Raw genomic sequence first — 15491 nt, forward strand, 5'->3', positions numbered from 1 at the left:
TCTTTGTGCTGATGCTAGGCCTCCCTGCCCAACATCCTCTGCATTGCCGCATCCTATATTGTTGCCCATGGGCCTGCCACTGCCACTGCTGCATCTGTACGACAACTCCCTCTACATATCTATTGTTGTTGGTCCATCCTCCTAGCACTGCATTTGCACTGCGTCCCCTCTCATCATGTTGCATCGTGTTGCCCATAGCACTGCCACTACTAACTGCTGCACTGCATCTCAGTTACTGAGAAGTAAGTAACTGATCCACCCAACTTCTGACATCCCTGTCAGGCTAGAAACACTCCCAATGTTGAAGCTCCCTCTACCGCTAACAAGTGCTCCCTCTACTGACCTATGCGCTGCTGCAACAACTCCCTACATCTCGCACTGTTGCACACTTCTCTGTGCCATCCTGCACTAGCGTAATACTCTCATGCTCTCGCACTGTTGTAGCACTCTCTGCCGCTCCATCTGCATCTGTCTCTACTGACATCTGCCAGTCCTACTACTCCTCTTCGGGGCTCCCGTAGCAAGGTATAATCCAAGAGGTTGGGTACCTCAAGGATCCTGCCCCTCATCGCCTGTAGTCCATTTGACTATAGCTCGATGTCTCCCCACTTCTTCTCAAGTGGCACATGAGCACTCATGGCACAATCGTCATCCTCCTCGACTTCTTTCTCCGCCCTCACAGGCACAGCCTTGGTCTCAGAAGCCTCTCCCTTACTCTTCTTCCTAGGACACTCGTTCGCAAAATGACCCAGTTCCCCACAATGGAAGCACTTGAGCTTGGAGAGGTCCTTCTTCTTTCTCTTCTCCTGCTTTCCAGCAGATGCTAGAGCCACATCGTCTTCTTCCTCCTTCTTGATCCTGATCCCTTTACCGCTACTCCCTGCCTTGGTCAGCCTTCTGATCTCCTCTTGACGAAGATCCACCCACAGTTCTTCCCAATATGGAAGCTTTGACCTGCCTAGTATGCTCTGGACAAATACTTCCCAATCCTCGGAGACTGCATTCAGTGCGGTCCTCACCAACATCTCCTCATCCGGCGTGGCCCCTATGGAAGTCAGTTGGTCCCGGATCTCCTTCAATCGACCAAGGAAGACATCTATTGGCTCTCCCTTCTGCATCTGGTATGATCGCAACTGATTTTAGCATCTTCCTCTGCACGAAAGTATGTTGGTACAATTTCTTCAGGGCCTCCCACATCTCATTTGTTGTGCCCTTCTCGGCAATATGCGACACCACATGATCCTTAACCCCATCAAGGATGATGCACTTCGCCCTGGCCATTGCTTCCTCGTACTTCTCATTGTTAGCTAGTTCAAATGGGATCGCTATCGTTTTCAAAGCGAAGTCCTTGATGCGATATCTGTTTAGAATGGACAAGATCCTGGCCTTCTAGACCACAAAGTTGGACGCTCTGTCCAGCCTATCCTGATCTCTCAACCCATTCACAGCCATCTCACTACTCTTCTTTCAACTCCTCCAAGTCTCTCAACTTCCCGTCTGGAAGTTCTTGGTTCGACTCCCTCTGAGTCTCGATTTCCCTTCTGGAAATCCTTCTGCCAACGTCAAGTTGCCCCACTCTGATCGTCTATGCAACTGCACCACTGATCCGGATTCCTTGGCTAGAAATCTACCTCGGCAGCAACTCCCTCCTCCTTGGTCTTGCCCTATTAGATATTGTTCTAACCACAGTACCCCACCAGCTTCGCTCCACAAATTACCCACAGCCTCCTATGCCCTAACAACTGCAGGATTGAGCCTCTAAGCTCTGCGCAATCCCTGCACCAGCAAAATCTACACCTCTTGGCCACAGTGTCGATCCTTCCTGACTAAGAAAGACGACCGGGCACTACGTAGGTCAAGTTTGCTCCTCTCTGCCTCTGCGTTGATCCTCCTCCTTGCTCGAATTGATGACGCAGGCCCTCTGCATCACCCCTTCCTTCCTGCTTCCTGCTAGGAATAGCTTTTATCACTCAGGACAACTGTTTCTGCTGCTACTGCTTTGTTAGCTAATGCCTTCAGTTATCCTGTGATCTGCAACCACGCTCTGATACCATGTTGGAATTTCTAAGTTTAACCCGTTAGAAATTCTTCCTGTACTATTTGGTTTATTTCTTCCTACTTGTTCAATTACTTAACAAGTTATTTACCATGTAAACATTGAAAATAAACACAAGTATAGTATCAACATCTACAGATCATCAACTGAAAGAAAACAAGCACACAAGTGACACCGTTATTTTTGGACCAATGTCCCCGGAAAAACCCAATGCGTGAAAATCGATGTAGCTATTCAGAGGGTTTTATTATTATGTAGTTTTTAGATACAGCCAGGGTGCCAGAAATGGCTCACCCAACAGAGAATGCCCTCGGCAGTAGTACCTCTCCTCGGAGGTAGATATTCCAACTGAGTAATCACCGAATGAACGATCCCACAGCAACAATTGCAGCCTCCACTGCTTTGCGTCACTCTGATAGGGACTCTGTCACCCTTCCCGGCTCACCAGCACCCAGTCTGCCCCACGAAAATTCTCCTAGCATTGCCTCTTGGCCCCGCGTCAGCTCTGCTAGCCTTTGCGTCAGCCCTCAGACCCTCTGCGTCACCCAAGCTGGCATCTCCTGGCTCTACGCAGCTCCCAGCTGCCTCTACGTAGCACCCAACTACCTCTGCGTCAATCTCTACGGGCTCTGCGTTGTCTCTCTGGAACCAATTCTGCCTCTCTGCTATGTATTCACTACCCCTCGCTGTTGATCACAGATTCGATTTCTCTTAGCAAACCCCGCTCTAGAAAATCGAATGACTTATCACTCTAGTGTGTTCTCCAACTGACCCTCAAGCCTCCTCTTATACTTTTCTCGTTGGTCCTTCAATGACCGAGATTAAATCTCTAATCAACGACCAAGATTAGATTTGGCTTGATCCATGACTTTTGGAACCTTCTAACCCAATTTTATATTAATACCCATTAATATTTTAATTTTCCCAAGTTTAGACTAAGGAAATTTATTAAAAATATTAATTATTTTAATATCTCCCAAACTGGTTAGAATCTGCCCAAACCATTTCTGAGTCTTGGAGATCTCATGTGCTTTAGCCTCTCCACCAATTTTCATAGCTAGAGCACATCCCATGCTACCACAAATCAACAAATACTACTGCAGCCTTCACTTAATTAATTATTATACGTAAACAAGATACTGAGCAAGAAAGAAAATATAACACATATCACAACATTGTTTTTGGACAAATGTCCCCAGAAAAACCAATGCGGGAAATCAGTGGAACAGCTCTGAGGGTTTATTATTATTAAGCAGTAACAAATTCTAAATACATCTCTGAATACCTCACAAGGTTATTCAGTTACAAAGAGAAATACTGGCAGAAAGAATTTTGATTGCCCCCGGCTTTTCTCGCTGCCTCCGCGTCAGCCCAGTGTCAAGCTCTCAGGGGACAGCGTCAATCCTCTGGTTGGTCGATCTGCTGCCCAGGAGATTCGATTTCTGCCTCTCGGTCTCACACCCCAACTCTGGCTTCTGAAACTCGAATTCCCTCTACAAATTTTGAACTCCCTCTTAGCTTTTGCGCTGCCTCTGCATGGCTCTGCGTCAGCCCCTCTAGCTCAGCGCTGCCACTGCTGGATTACTCTCTGCCTCTCTCTGCTGATGATTCTCCAACTGAGAAAATCACTCTCTCTGGAAGCTATCCCTGCCCCTCAACTACAAAAAATCTTCTCAATCGAATTTTCCTCCTAAGAACTTCTCACTTCAGAAAATCGATTTCTTGATCTCTCTTGGTGTGTTTTCCAAATGACCCTCAAGCCCCTTCTTATATCTTCTTGTTGGGCAACCAATGACCTAGATTAACTCCTAATCAAAGGCTCAGATCGTTTTGACTTGATCTTTGTCTTTTTCTAGAAGTTACACCGACAATTAAATTAATACCCATTAATTTTTTAATTCTCCTAAGTTTAGACTTAGGAACTCCATTAAAAATATTAATTATTTTAATAAAATCGTCTCTAGGTGGAATTTCCCAAAATGGTTTTTGGGTTCTTTGGAATGCATGTGCCCAAGCCTCCCTACAAAATTTGAGGCTTAGAGCACATCTGATGCTACCCCAAATCAACACTCCCTCTTAGCGAGGAATGTGCTCTAGCAATATATTATTGTTACATACTGCTCTAACTCTAAAGCATCTTCCTCTGCGTTGCTAATGTCTGACATGTTGTCCACCAACCACTATGCTACTGCTATAACTGTATTGCTACCTTTGACACTGCCACTGCCAATGCTACATCTGTACTACAGCGCTCTCTCAAATGTTGCATCTGCTGCACTGCTAACACTGCATCTGTACTACAACTCAGTTGCTGAGAGAAGCAATTGAAAAACATCCAAAATTATTGAGCTAATTGTGTTCAGTATGATACCACGTGAATGTTGGAACTGACTAATGCTAGTCTCTGCGCTAACCCTCTGAAACTACTATGCTGCTACTGACCCCTGCTCTGTTCCATCTGCACTGCTGCCAACTCTGCTCTGCGTTGTTCAGTCTCTGGCGCTCCTAGCCACTGCAACTATCTCCCCGACACTCCTCGACACCATCCGACACTAGTCCATCCTGCTACTGCAAAACTGGGCTCTCGTAGCAAGGTATTGATCCAAGAGGTGGACTCCTCAAGGATCCTGCCCATTTGTAGCTCTTTCAAACTATAGCTCCAAATCAGCCCACCTCCCTCCTAGAGGTATCTCGGTTGTCATGGCGAACTCCTCCTGTTCGATCTTCGTGGCTGCAACCTTAGGATCGTGCTTCTCATCCTTGTCCTTTTTCTTCAAAGGACACTGGGATGCATAGTGGCCCATCTCGCCACATCTGAAACACTTCACCTTGGAGACGTCCTTCTTTCGTCTTTGTTGCCCCTGTTGTCCCTTCGATGCAAGGGTTGCATTCTCCTCCTCCTCCTTGGGCTTCGACCCACTGTTGTTGTTGCTTCTATCTCAACTCCTCTTGTTTTAGAGTTGCCCACATCTCATCCCAATTAGGCAATGTTGCTTTGCCTAGGATACTCTGGACAAAGACTTGCCACTCATCTAAGAAGAATTGAGGGCTAGACTAACTAACTCTGAATCCTAAGGTGTATACCGCGCAGCAAACAACTCATCACAGGTTTCCTTCGACTTCGTGAGGAATGGATCCACATGCTCTCCCTTCTACATTTGAGCAGATCTCAACTTCTGTTCCAAGTACGTCTTTCGCTGCTCGGAAGATTCCTGATACAACGTAGCCAAGGCATCCCACATCTCCTTAGCAGTCGCTCTGCTAGCAACGTGGCACACCATGTGATCCTTGACTCCATCCAGGATCATCCTCTTGGCCTTTGCCATCTCAGGCTTGTACTTCTTCAGCGGATCTGCATCCGCAAGTTCAGCTACCACGCTATCGACGTACGTCTTGAGGGCATGCTCATCTAGAAGGAAAGACATTCTAGCCTTCCAGATGACGTATTTGGATGCTCCGTCCAACCTATCCTGATCCCTCAAGCCACTGATTGCCATATCTTCCAAAAATGTCGAAAGTCTCCTCTCTGCTTCTCACTGTTGCTTCTTAGCCAATGAGAAAACGGACTTCTCAGCGAGAAGTCTGTTGAGGAAAAATTCCCTCAAGGTGCTTCTCTTCCTTCTTCTAATGTTTTTCATCCCAGCAAAACGGCCTGCTGAATATATGCATCCCACCAACTCTCTCATGTTGAGGCTTCAGCGTTGCTCCCTCTGCCCCGACAAAAATTCGAACTAGAAGTCCTTCTCTCCATCGGCTCACTCGGAGAGAGACTGCCTCGAAAATCTGCACTCCCGGCTTGGAACTGCATCAGCTCTCTAGGGGTTTCGACCTGCTGCCTCTTGCAACTTTTTCGAACTCCCTTCTTCTGCTTCAGCGTTGGATCTACCGACTCTGCTCTTCTTGCTTCACCTGCACTGCTCCAATACCATGTGAAAATTCCTACACCGGAATTCCTACTACAGCAAACTGATATTATTTCTCCTACTTGTTAATCCATACAAGTTATTTACTATTGCTACAGCAAATATCGAAGTAAATACTACTGCAGCCTTCACTTAATTGATTATTATACGAAAACAAGATACTGAGCAAGAAAGAAAATATAACACATACGACACTGTTGTTTTTGGACAAATGTCCCCGGAAAAACCCCATGCGGGAAAACCGGTGCAGCAGCTCTGAGGGTTTATTATTATTAAGCAATAGCAAATTCTGAATACATCTCTGAATACCTCATAGGGTTATTCAGTTACAGAGAGAAATACTAGTAGAAAGAATTGTGAAATTACCTCACACTATCACTGGAAATCCTGGCTGATCCATCCCCCAGACTGATTGCCCCCGGCTTTTCTGGTTGCCTTTGCACAGTATCTGCGTCAGCCCAGCATCAACCTCTCAAGGGACAACGTCAATCCTCTGGCTGGTCGATCTGTTGCCCAAGAGATTCGATTTCTACCTCCCGGTCTCACACCTCGGCTTCGACTTCTGAAACTCGAATTCCCTCTGCAAATTTCGGACTCCCTCTTGGCTTCTACGTTGCCTCTGCGTGGCTCTGCATCAACCCCTCTGGCTCAGCGCTGCCACTGTTGGATTACTCTCTGCCTCTCTCTGCTGATGATTCTCCGGCTGAGAAAATCACTCTCTGGAAGCTATCCCTACCCCTCAATTGCAAGAAATCTCCTCAATTGAATTTTCCTCCTGAGAACTTCTCACTTCAGAAAATCGATTTCTTGATCTCTCTTGGTGTGTTTTCCAAATGACCCTCAAGCCCCTTCTTATATCTTCCTATTGGGCAACCAACGACCTAGATTAACTCCTAATCAAAGGCTCAGATCGTTTTGACTTGATCTCCGTCTTTTTCTAGAAGTTACACCCACAATTAGATTAATACCCATTAATATTTTAATTTTCCTAAGTTTAGACTTAGGAACTCCATTAAAAATATTAATTATTTTAATAAAATCATCTCTGGATGGAATTTCCCAAACGATTTCTGGGTTCTTTGGAATGCATGTGCCCAAGCCTCCCTGCAAAATTTGAGGCTTAGAGCACATCTGATGCTACCCCAAATCAACAGGGATGAGAGCATGATGTGTAGTATATGGCAATGGGTACCCCTTTAAGGTGGGGTGGTTCATCACCCACCACGGTTGGGATAGTCATGGGTTCCTTAATGACAGAGGGGGCTCATCTAGGGCCCATAGGAACCAGGGTGATGGCCATGGATAAGGGGTAGAGCTCATGTTTGGCTTTTACCCATGTGCTAAATTTGTATGTCCCAACCATCTTTTGCATTATGTGGACTTTCCTATTGAGAGTGGCCAAATTATGCTTTTTCTTTTCTTTTTAGCTGCATCAACCTCTGGGGCATCGTTTTAGGCCTGACCCAAGGTGTGGACAAGGGGAGGGGGAGGCTAACCCTATGTGGACCCAGTGGACACATGTGGACCTGGATGGGAAAAGAGATGAATGGGGCTAAAATGAGTGGAAGGGGATGATGTATGTGGTTTCGAGGAGCGAGACCACGCAACCAAAGTCGGGATTTCCCAAGTAGTGCCAACCCTAAAGCTAGTGGCCAGTAAAGGAGATCCCACGGGACTAGGATACAAGGTTAACCACTAAATCGGGCAATGGAAACAAGAATACAGACCTAGCCCACTCTTTCTGTCGAATCCCCCCACCAATCCATGCCCAAAAGTGTCCATGACAAGGAAAATTACTCAACTATACCAATGAAAAGCCATACCTTCAGGGTCGAGAGGCCCACCTTCAAACATACAATCATAACAAGTGGGCGAGGGACCACATGGCTGGCTCAGGTAGCAGAGATAATGGCACATCGAGCTATATGGTGGCTGCAAGGGTCACTGGTTGTCGGCTAAGGATCATCTAGGAGAAACATTTTCTCCTACATACACTACCCACAGGTGGTCGGTAACAGTCTCCATGGACTTCCACACTCGATCATGGTTCCTGGTTAAATTTGGATAGGGTAAGTTAAAGTATGTGGAGTTGGTTGCCATTATAGTAGGGTCCTATTTATCTATTTTGGCAGATTTGTTAATTTGGCCAAAAAGACACCAACCCATGGCAGACGATTGGATCATCCTGTCAGAGCACCTCAACAACTTCAAGCACTCTTCCATATCATTTTTGTTACTTATCTACGTGACCATGGCTTTCTATGTAGGACTTAGTAAGCTCATGGTTTCGTTGGAGCACTACACATGATTGCAATGCTTGCCTTTAGCTAGGACTTGTTGATCTTCCACCTTCACTCAGCGGACCACATGGGTGCGAAGGGGCACTAACACTGAGTATGCCGAGTAGCGAGTCTGTGGGTCGAGTATGGCCAAGTCACTCACTTCATAGCAGACTCGGCCATACTCATCCCACTCAACGAGTACTCGCTGAGTCATGCTACACCGTTTGGCACAAATCTTTTTAATTGTTGAAATTGCCATGAACAACGAGTTACACAATGTTCTTTTTTTCGGGGAGGCAGGGGCGTTTGGGGTGAGGGAGGGAAATTTGGGGGGGTGCACACATACAAATGTTGTATTTATTCTAGACATTGATCCATGGAGTATTTGAAATTGATCTGGAGCCAAAACAATTTTGGGAAATTCCAAAGAGGAGGAGGGAAGGATATAGTAACATAAGTAACTACATTTTTCTTATTTTTAGAAGGGAATGGAAATTGAGTACATGTACATAGCCAGTTGATACCCAAAACAGATAAATAGAGGCAAGAAAATGGTGTACAATTAAATATAGCACAGGCATATCTGTTAGAAACTCTCGTCATCTTCGGGTTGAAAGTTGAAACCAACCACCGCACCATCCCAGGTGGTAGGAGCTACCTACTCTGCCATCTTCATGAATTGAGACAGAGGAGCATTTCATCTTTAGGTGCCCTATCTATTACGAGGTCAGAGGATGGTTTTACTTCCTTTTCAGGGTGTCTTGGAACTCTCTATCTAGATTTTTCAGCTTCATGGACTAGAGATGCTTGGCCTTGTATGTGAAGGAGGACTTTGGACTTAGATCTCGCTTAGTTTGCCCTTTTCAACCCTGTCCAGGCTTAGTCAAGCTGATTAAGATTTATTTCCAGTGATTCCAGTAGATAGAGGCACCAAGAGGCAAGAAGACAGTAGTATTACATCAGATAACAGATTTGTGAGAACCTAAGAGGTCATCAATGCTAGACCAGCTTGACCCTTACAGTCTTATCACCTTATCTCCCAGGATAATTCTCACCATACAAATAATTAGGTTACTTCATTCAAGTCACAGTCGTGAACTTTACATCTAGAAAACGACATATCTCATATATTATCCCCCAACTCTTCCAAATCATCCAACCAATCATCTATCAGGGATTTCTTTCCTTTAGTTTAAAATGTTAGGAGAGAGTTTCATGGGATCTTGATAACACCTAGGTGAAACATCACCCGAGGAGGGCCAATGGCTCTTGTCCTTTGGCATTCCGTTGCACTTGCATCTACCTGTATCAATGCTTTGTTTCAATTCAAGCTATTATGATTTAGGTTTGGATTCTTCTTTATGTGGGATAGATTTGTTTATATCATGAATTTCTAGGAGCTGTATTAGCAGTCCCACATTGCAATCTTACTGATGTATTTTGCCATTCCATTGACCCATTTGTGGTCACTTCTTGGACATCAAGTAAATAAAATTATCTTATCTAATGACTTCCCTTTTTGCATATTGTAAACTTTACCTCAAAGCAATATCATGCAAACATGCATATCATCTTTTAAGTGTAAACTCAAACGCATATCAATATTTATTATTTAGTAGAAACAACCTTGGGAAGCCAAAAGACCAAATAAAATCTTATGGAAATTAAGTTTTTCTTGATCATATGAAGGATTGTAAAACTTATGTGATTGCTAATATGAACCTGCTTTATTTGTTTCATGTAAAAGCATCCAAAAAAACATTAGTATGCACTTCAACATGCAGATCTACATGTGTTCATGTATGCGGGGATGCTCTTGCTGAAATTTCTAAGTCTATCCATTAGAAATTTAATCTGTATTCTTCTGGTTTATTTCTTCTACTTGTTAATTATGAACAAGTTATTTAAAACATATAAATAACGAAATAAACACAATACAATCTCAACCATCTACAGATCAACAACTGAAAGAAAACAAACACACAAGTGACACCGTTATTTTTGGACAACTCATCCCCGAAAAACCCAATGCGGGAAAACTGGTGCAGCAATTCTGAGGGTTTATTATTATGCAGTATATCCTTGAGTACAACTGGGTGCCAAACTGGCTCACCGACAGAGAAAAATAACCAGCAGTAATACCTCTCTATTCGGAAGCAGGTATTCAGAAAACCTGCCCCACGAAACCCTCTCCAGCAACACTGAAGCACTGCGTCAGCCCTCCTGGCCTCTGCGTCAGCCTCAGAACCCTCTGCATCAACCCTCTGAGGCACTGCACAGCCTCTGGGACCCTCTGTGTCACTCCTATTGCCCTCTGCGTGGATGATGCAGGCCCTCTGGCCTCTACGTTGTCTCTGTTGGGATCTGCGTGGCTTGCTCTAGCTTCTGTGTCTGCCTCTTTGCCTCTGCACTGGTCTCTCGGCACTATCTCTGCCTCTCTGTCCAGTACTCACTACCCCTCACTGCTGATCACTGATTCGACTTTACTTAGCAACCCCGCTCTAGTAAATCAAATGACTGATCACTCTGGTGTGTTCTCCAATTGACCCTCAAGCCTCCTCTTATACTTTTCCTGTTGGTCCTTCAACGCTGAGATCACATCTATAATCAACGGCTAAGATTAGATTTGGCTTGATCCATGACTTTTGGAACCTTCTAACCCAGTTTTATATTAATACCCATTAATATTTTATTTTTCCTAAGTTTAGACTTAGGAACTCCATTAAAAATATTAATTATTTTAATATCTCTCTAACCCGACACAATTTGCCCAAACCATTTCTGGTCTTGGAGATCTCATGTGCTTTAGCCTCTCCACCAATTTTCATGGCTAGAGCACATCCAATGCTACCCCAAATCAACACTCCCTCTTAGCGAGGATTGTGCTCTAGTAATACTCCACATTGAGCATCACTCTGATTATACAGCACTGGTACTTGTGTTGATGCTAGGCCTCCCCGCCCAACATCCTCTGCACTGCTGCATCCTGTACTGCTACCCATGGCCCTGCCACTGCCACTGTTGCATACGTACAGCAGTTCCCTCTGCATCCGTGTTGCTACTGGTCCTTTCTCCAACACTGCATCTGCATTGCAACCCCCTCTCATCATGTTGCATCGTGCTACTGCATACTGCTACTGCACTGCAACTCAATTACTGAGAAGTAAGTAACTGATCCACCCAACTGTTGGCATCCCTATCAGACTAGAAACACTCCCGATGCTAAAGCTCCCTTTGTCGTTATCAAGTGCTCCCTCTACGGCCTCTGCGCTGCTACAACAACTCCCTGCATCTCGCACCGCTGCAAACCTCTCTATGCCATCCTGCATTGTTGCAACACTCTCTGTGCCTCTCGCACTGCTGCAGCCTGCTAGCCTTGCACTGCCCGGGGACTTCTGCATTATAGCACTCTCTGCCACTTCATGTGTATCTGTTTCTACCGACATCTGCTAGTCCTGCTACTCTCTCTTCGGGGCTCCCATAGCAAGGTATAATCCAAGAGGTTGGGTACCTCAAGGATCCTGCCCTTCATCGCCTGTAGTCTTCCTAACTACAACTCGATGTCTCCCCACCTCTTCTCTAGAGGTACATGAGCACTCATGGCACAATTGTCATCCACCTCTACCTCCTTTTCTGCCTTCATTGGTGCTGCCTTGGAGTCATATGCCTCTCCTTTGTTCTTCTTCCTCGAACACTGGTTCGCATAATGAACCAATTCCCCACAGTTGAAGCACTTGACCTTGGAGAGGTCCTTTTTCTCTTCCTCTTCCTGCTTTCCCCGATGCCAGAGCTACATCCTCTTCCTCTTCCTTCTTGATCCGAACTCCTTTTCTACTACTTCCCGTCTTTCTCAGTCATTTGATCTCTTCTTGACAAAGAGCCACCCACAATTCTTCCTAATCTGGAAGATCTACCCTGCCCACAATGCTCTGAACAAATGTCTCCCACTCCTCGAAGACTGCGTTTGGAGCAGTCCTCACCAACATCTCCTCATCCAGCGTGGCCCTATGGAAGTCAGTTGGTCCCGGATCTCCTTCAACCAACCGAGGAAGTGATCTATCTGCTCCCCCTTCTGCATCTGGTATGACCGCAGTTGATTCTCAAGTAACATCTTCCTCTGCACGGAAGTATGCTAGTACAATTTCTTCAAGGCATCCCACATTTCCTTTGTTGTCTCCTTCTCGGCAATATGTTGGACCACATGATCCTTGACCCCATCAAGGATGATGCATTTCGCCTTGGCCATTGCCTCCTCGTACTTTTCATTATCAACCGGGTCAACTAGGATCGCCACTATTCTCAAGGCGAAGGCCTTGATGCGATGTCTATCTAGAATGGACAGGATCCTGGCCTTCCAGACCACAAAGTTGGACGCCCCGTCCAGCCTGTCCTGATCCCTCAGCCCATTCATGGCCATCTCTCTGCTCTTCTTGTCGACTCCTCCGAGTCTCTCTACTTCCCTCCGGAAGTTCTCTCTTCGACTCCTGTTGAGTCTCTCTACTTCTTGCCTGGAAGTTCTCTGCTAGACTCCCTTTGAGTCACGATTTCCCTTCTAGAAATCCTCCTGCCAATCGTCAAGTCACACCTCTCCGATCTTCTGTGCACCTGCAACACTGATCCGAATTCCTTGGCTAGAAATCCGCCTCGGTAGCAACTCCCTCTACCTTGGTTTTGCCCTGTTAGGTACTGTTCTGCCCACAGTACCCCACTAGCTTCACTCCCGCAAACTGCCCACAGCTTCCTATGCCCCAGCAATTGAAGGACTAAGCCTCTAGGCTCTGCGCAATCCTGGCACTGGCAAAAATGCTCCCTCAACCAATTGCGTCAACCCTCCTGGTCTTTGCGTGAGCCTTTTTCTGCCCTCCTCAACCTCTGCGCTGGCCTCTCTCTAGCCCGGACTAATGACGTAGTCCCTCTGTGTCAACCCTTCTTCTGTCGCTTTCTGCAAGGAACAGCTTCTATCACTCAGGACAGTTGTTTTCTGCTGCAAATGCTTTGCTTCAGCTGATGCCTTCAGCTCTCCTGTGATCTGCAACCACCCTCTGATACCATGTTGAAATTTCTAAGTCTATCCGTTAGAAATTTAATTTGTATTCTTCTAGTTTATTTCTTCTACTTGTTAATTATGAACAAGTTATTTAAAACATATAAATAATGAAATAAACACAATACAGTCTCAACCATCTACAGATCAACAGCTGAAAGAAAACAAACACACAAGTGACACCGTTATTTTTGGACAACTCGTCCCTGGAAAAACCCAATGCGAGAAAACCGATGCAGCAATTCTGAGGGTTTATTATTATGCAGTATATCCTTGAGTACAACTGGGTGCCAAACTGGCTCACCCGATAGAGAAAAATAACCGACAGTAATACCTCTCTATTCGGAAGCAAGTATTCAAAAAACCTAGCCCATGAAACCCTCTCCAGCAACACTGAAGCTCTGCGTCAGCCCTCCTGGCCTCTGTGTCAACCTCAAAACCCTCTGCGTCAGCCCTCCTGGCCTCTGCGTCAACCCTCTGAGGCACTACGCAACCTCTGGGACCCTCTGCGTCACTCCTGCTTCCCTTTGCGTGGATGACGCAGGTCCTCTGGCCTCTGCGCTGTCTCTGTTGGGCTCTGTGTGGCCTGCTCTGGCTTCTGCGTCTGCGCTGGTCTCTTAGCACTATCACAACCTCTCTGTCCAATACTCACTGCCCCTCGTTGCTAATCACTGATTCGACTTTACTTAGCAACCCCGCTCTAGTAAATCAAATGACTGATCACTCTGGTGTGTTCTCCAATTGACCCTCAAGCCTCCTCTTATACTTTTCCTGTTGGTCCTTCAACGGCCAAGATTACATCTCTAATCAACGGCTAAGATTAAATTTGGCTTGATCCATGACTTTTGGAACCTTCTAACCCAGTTTTATATTAATACCCATTAATATTTTATTTTTCCTAAGTTTACACTTAGGAACTCCATTAAAAATATTAATTATTTTAATATCTCCCAAACCAGGTACAATCTGCCCAAACAATTAATAGATCTTGGAGATCTCATGTGCTTTAGCCTCTCCACCAATTTTCATGGTTAGAGAACATTCGATGCTACCCCAAATCAACATCTCTTCCTATAATCTACTTCATCAAGCTAGACAAAAAAAAAGGACAAGATAAAGACAGATTACAGTTACCCAGCAAACTACTCAAATCTAATATGTACTTGTGTGTTTTGAAAAAACAAAAGCAAATATATTTTTGTCATAAAAGCAACTTATCTTTTGGAGGAATGCAATACAAGTTCCATGTAACCTAATTTCCATTAAACAACAAGGAAAGATGACAAAGACAAAAGCTTCACCTTATAATCGATGATAAATTCCTGAGCAGAAGCAATTATGTATGCCACGCAACCTGTATACAGCCAAATATGTGTGATCAGTTATACCGGAGTACATTTGTTCTATATGTAAAGATCAATTCCAATCTTTCAATATTGACACACAACACCAATTTTTCATCCTTTCTATCTCTTCCATTTGTTTTGTTTTGTATCTTTTATTCGACAGAAATTTACTGAAATGAATTATATTAATGTCAACTGATGACAAAAATGGATCAATGGGACTGGAAAGAACAGAATATCAAAATGGTGAAAATGGAAGTGCAAAAATTATCTCCTAAAAGTAGCATAGAAACCTAAATCTAAGGGATTGATAAGAAAACAAAACCCTATATATCATAGGAGTCATGGAGAACACCAACAATACAGAACAGTAACACCCTTTATAGCTGGTCCATACTGTTTATATTAAAATCGAAAACACTCTACATACTAAAGATAATCAGCAGTGTAATTTAGAGGAAATCTTGTCAAAATTGTTGAGAGTCATTTCCTACCAACAAGAAGGCCGTGCAAATGGTTATGGTCCATTTGGCAAGTGTCAGACCTGTGTATCTGGAAAAGCAGAAACAACAAGAAAATGTTAGATGTAATGCTAAACAATAAAGCCATTAAGAGACCAGGAACATTAATAAAATTATACCATTCCCCAATATAAGCAGTCATATATGGAATGTCTTCAGACTAATATTGCTAAAGGAAGCATGACACTAATTAGGTCATTAAAGTGACATGTATCATAAGAGTCTAGACTGAGTGCAAATAGTAGTTTCCAGAGTAACTTGCTTCTTTTGTTTTTGACCTTATTTTGACTAATGTCAGAAATTGGCAGAGTTTTCCTTT

General features: G+C 44.6%; 1 protein-coding gene across 1 annotated transcript in view; it reads right to left on the bottom strand.

Annotated features, from left to right (window-relative positions):
* Positions 1–15491, bottom strand: part of LOC149251902 (chloride channel protein CLC-d-like) — a 214408-nt gene that overhangs the window by 172764 nt on the left and 26153 nt on the right. Inside the window, exons 2-3 of the mRNA XM_089459624.1 lie at positions 15157–15203; positions 14607–14671 (exon numbers count right to left, since the gene is read on the bottom strand). Coding sequence (XP_089315750.1) covers positions 14607–14671; positions 15157–15203 — 112 coding nt within the window. The remainder of the gene's footprint in view (positions 1–14606; positions 14672–15156; positions 15204–15491) is intronic.

The sequence above is a fragment of the Pinus tabuliformis genome, chromosome 7 (assembly GCF_031772625.1).
Source record: "Pinus tabuliformis cultivar Carrire ecotype Pingquan chromosome 7, CPIR1, whole genome shotgun sequence".
NCBI lineage: Eukaryota > Viridiplantae > Streptophyta > Pinopsida > Pinales > Pinaceae > Pinus > Pinus tabuliformis.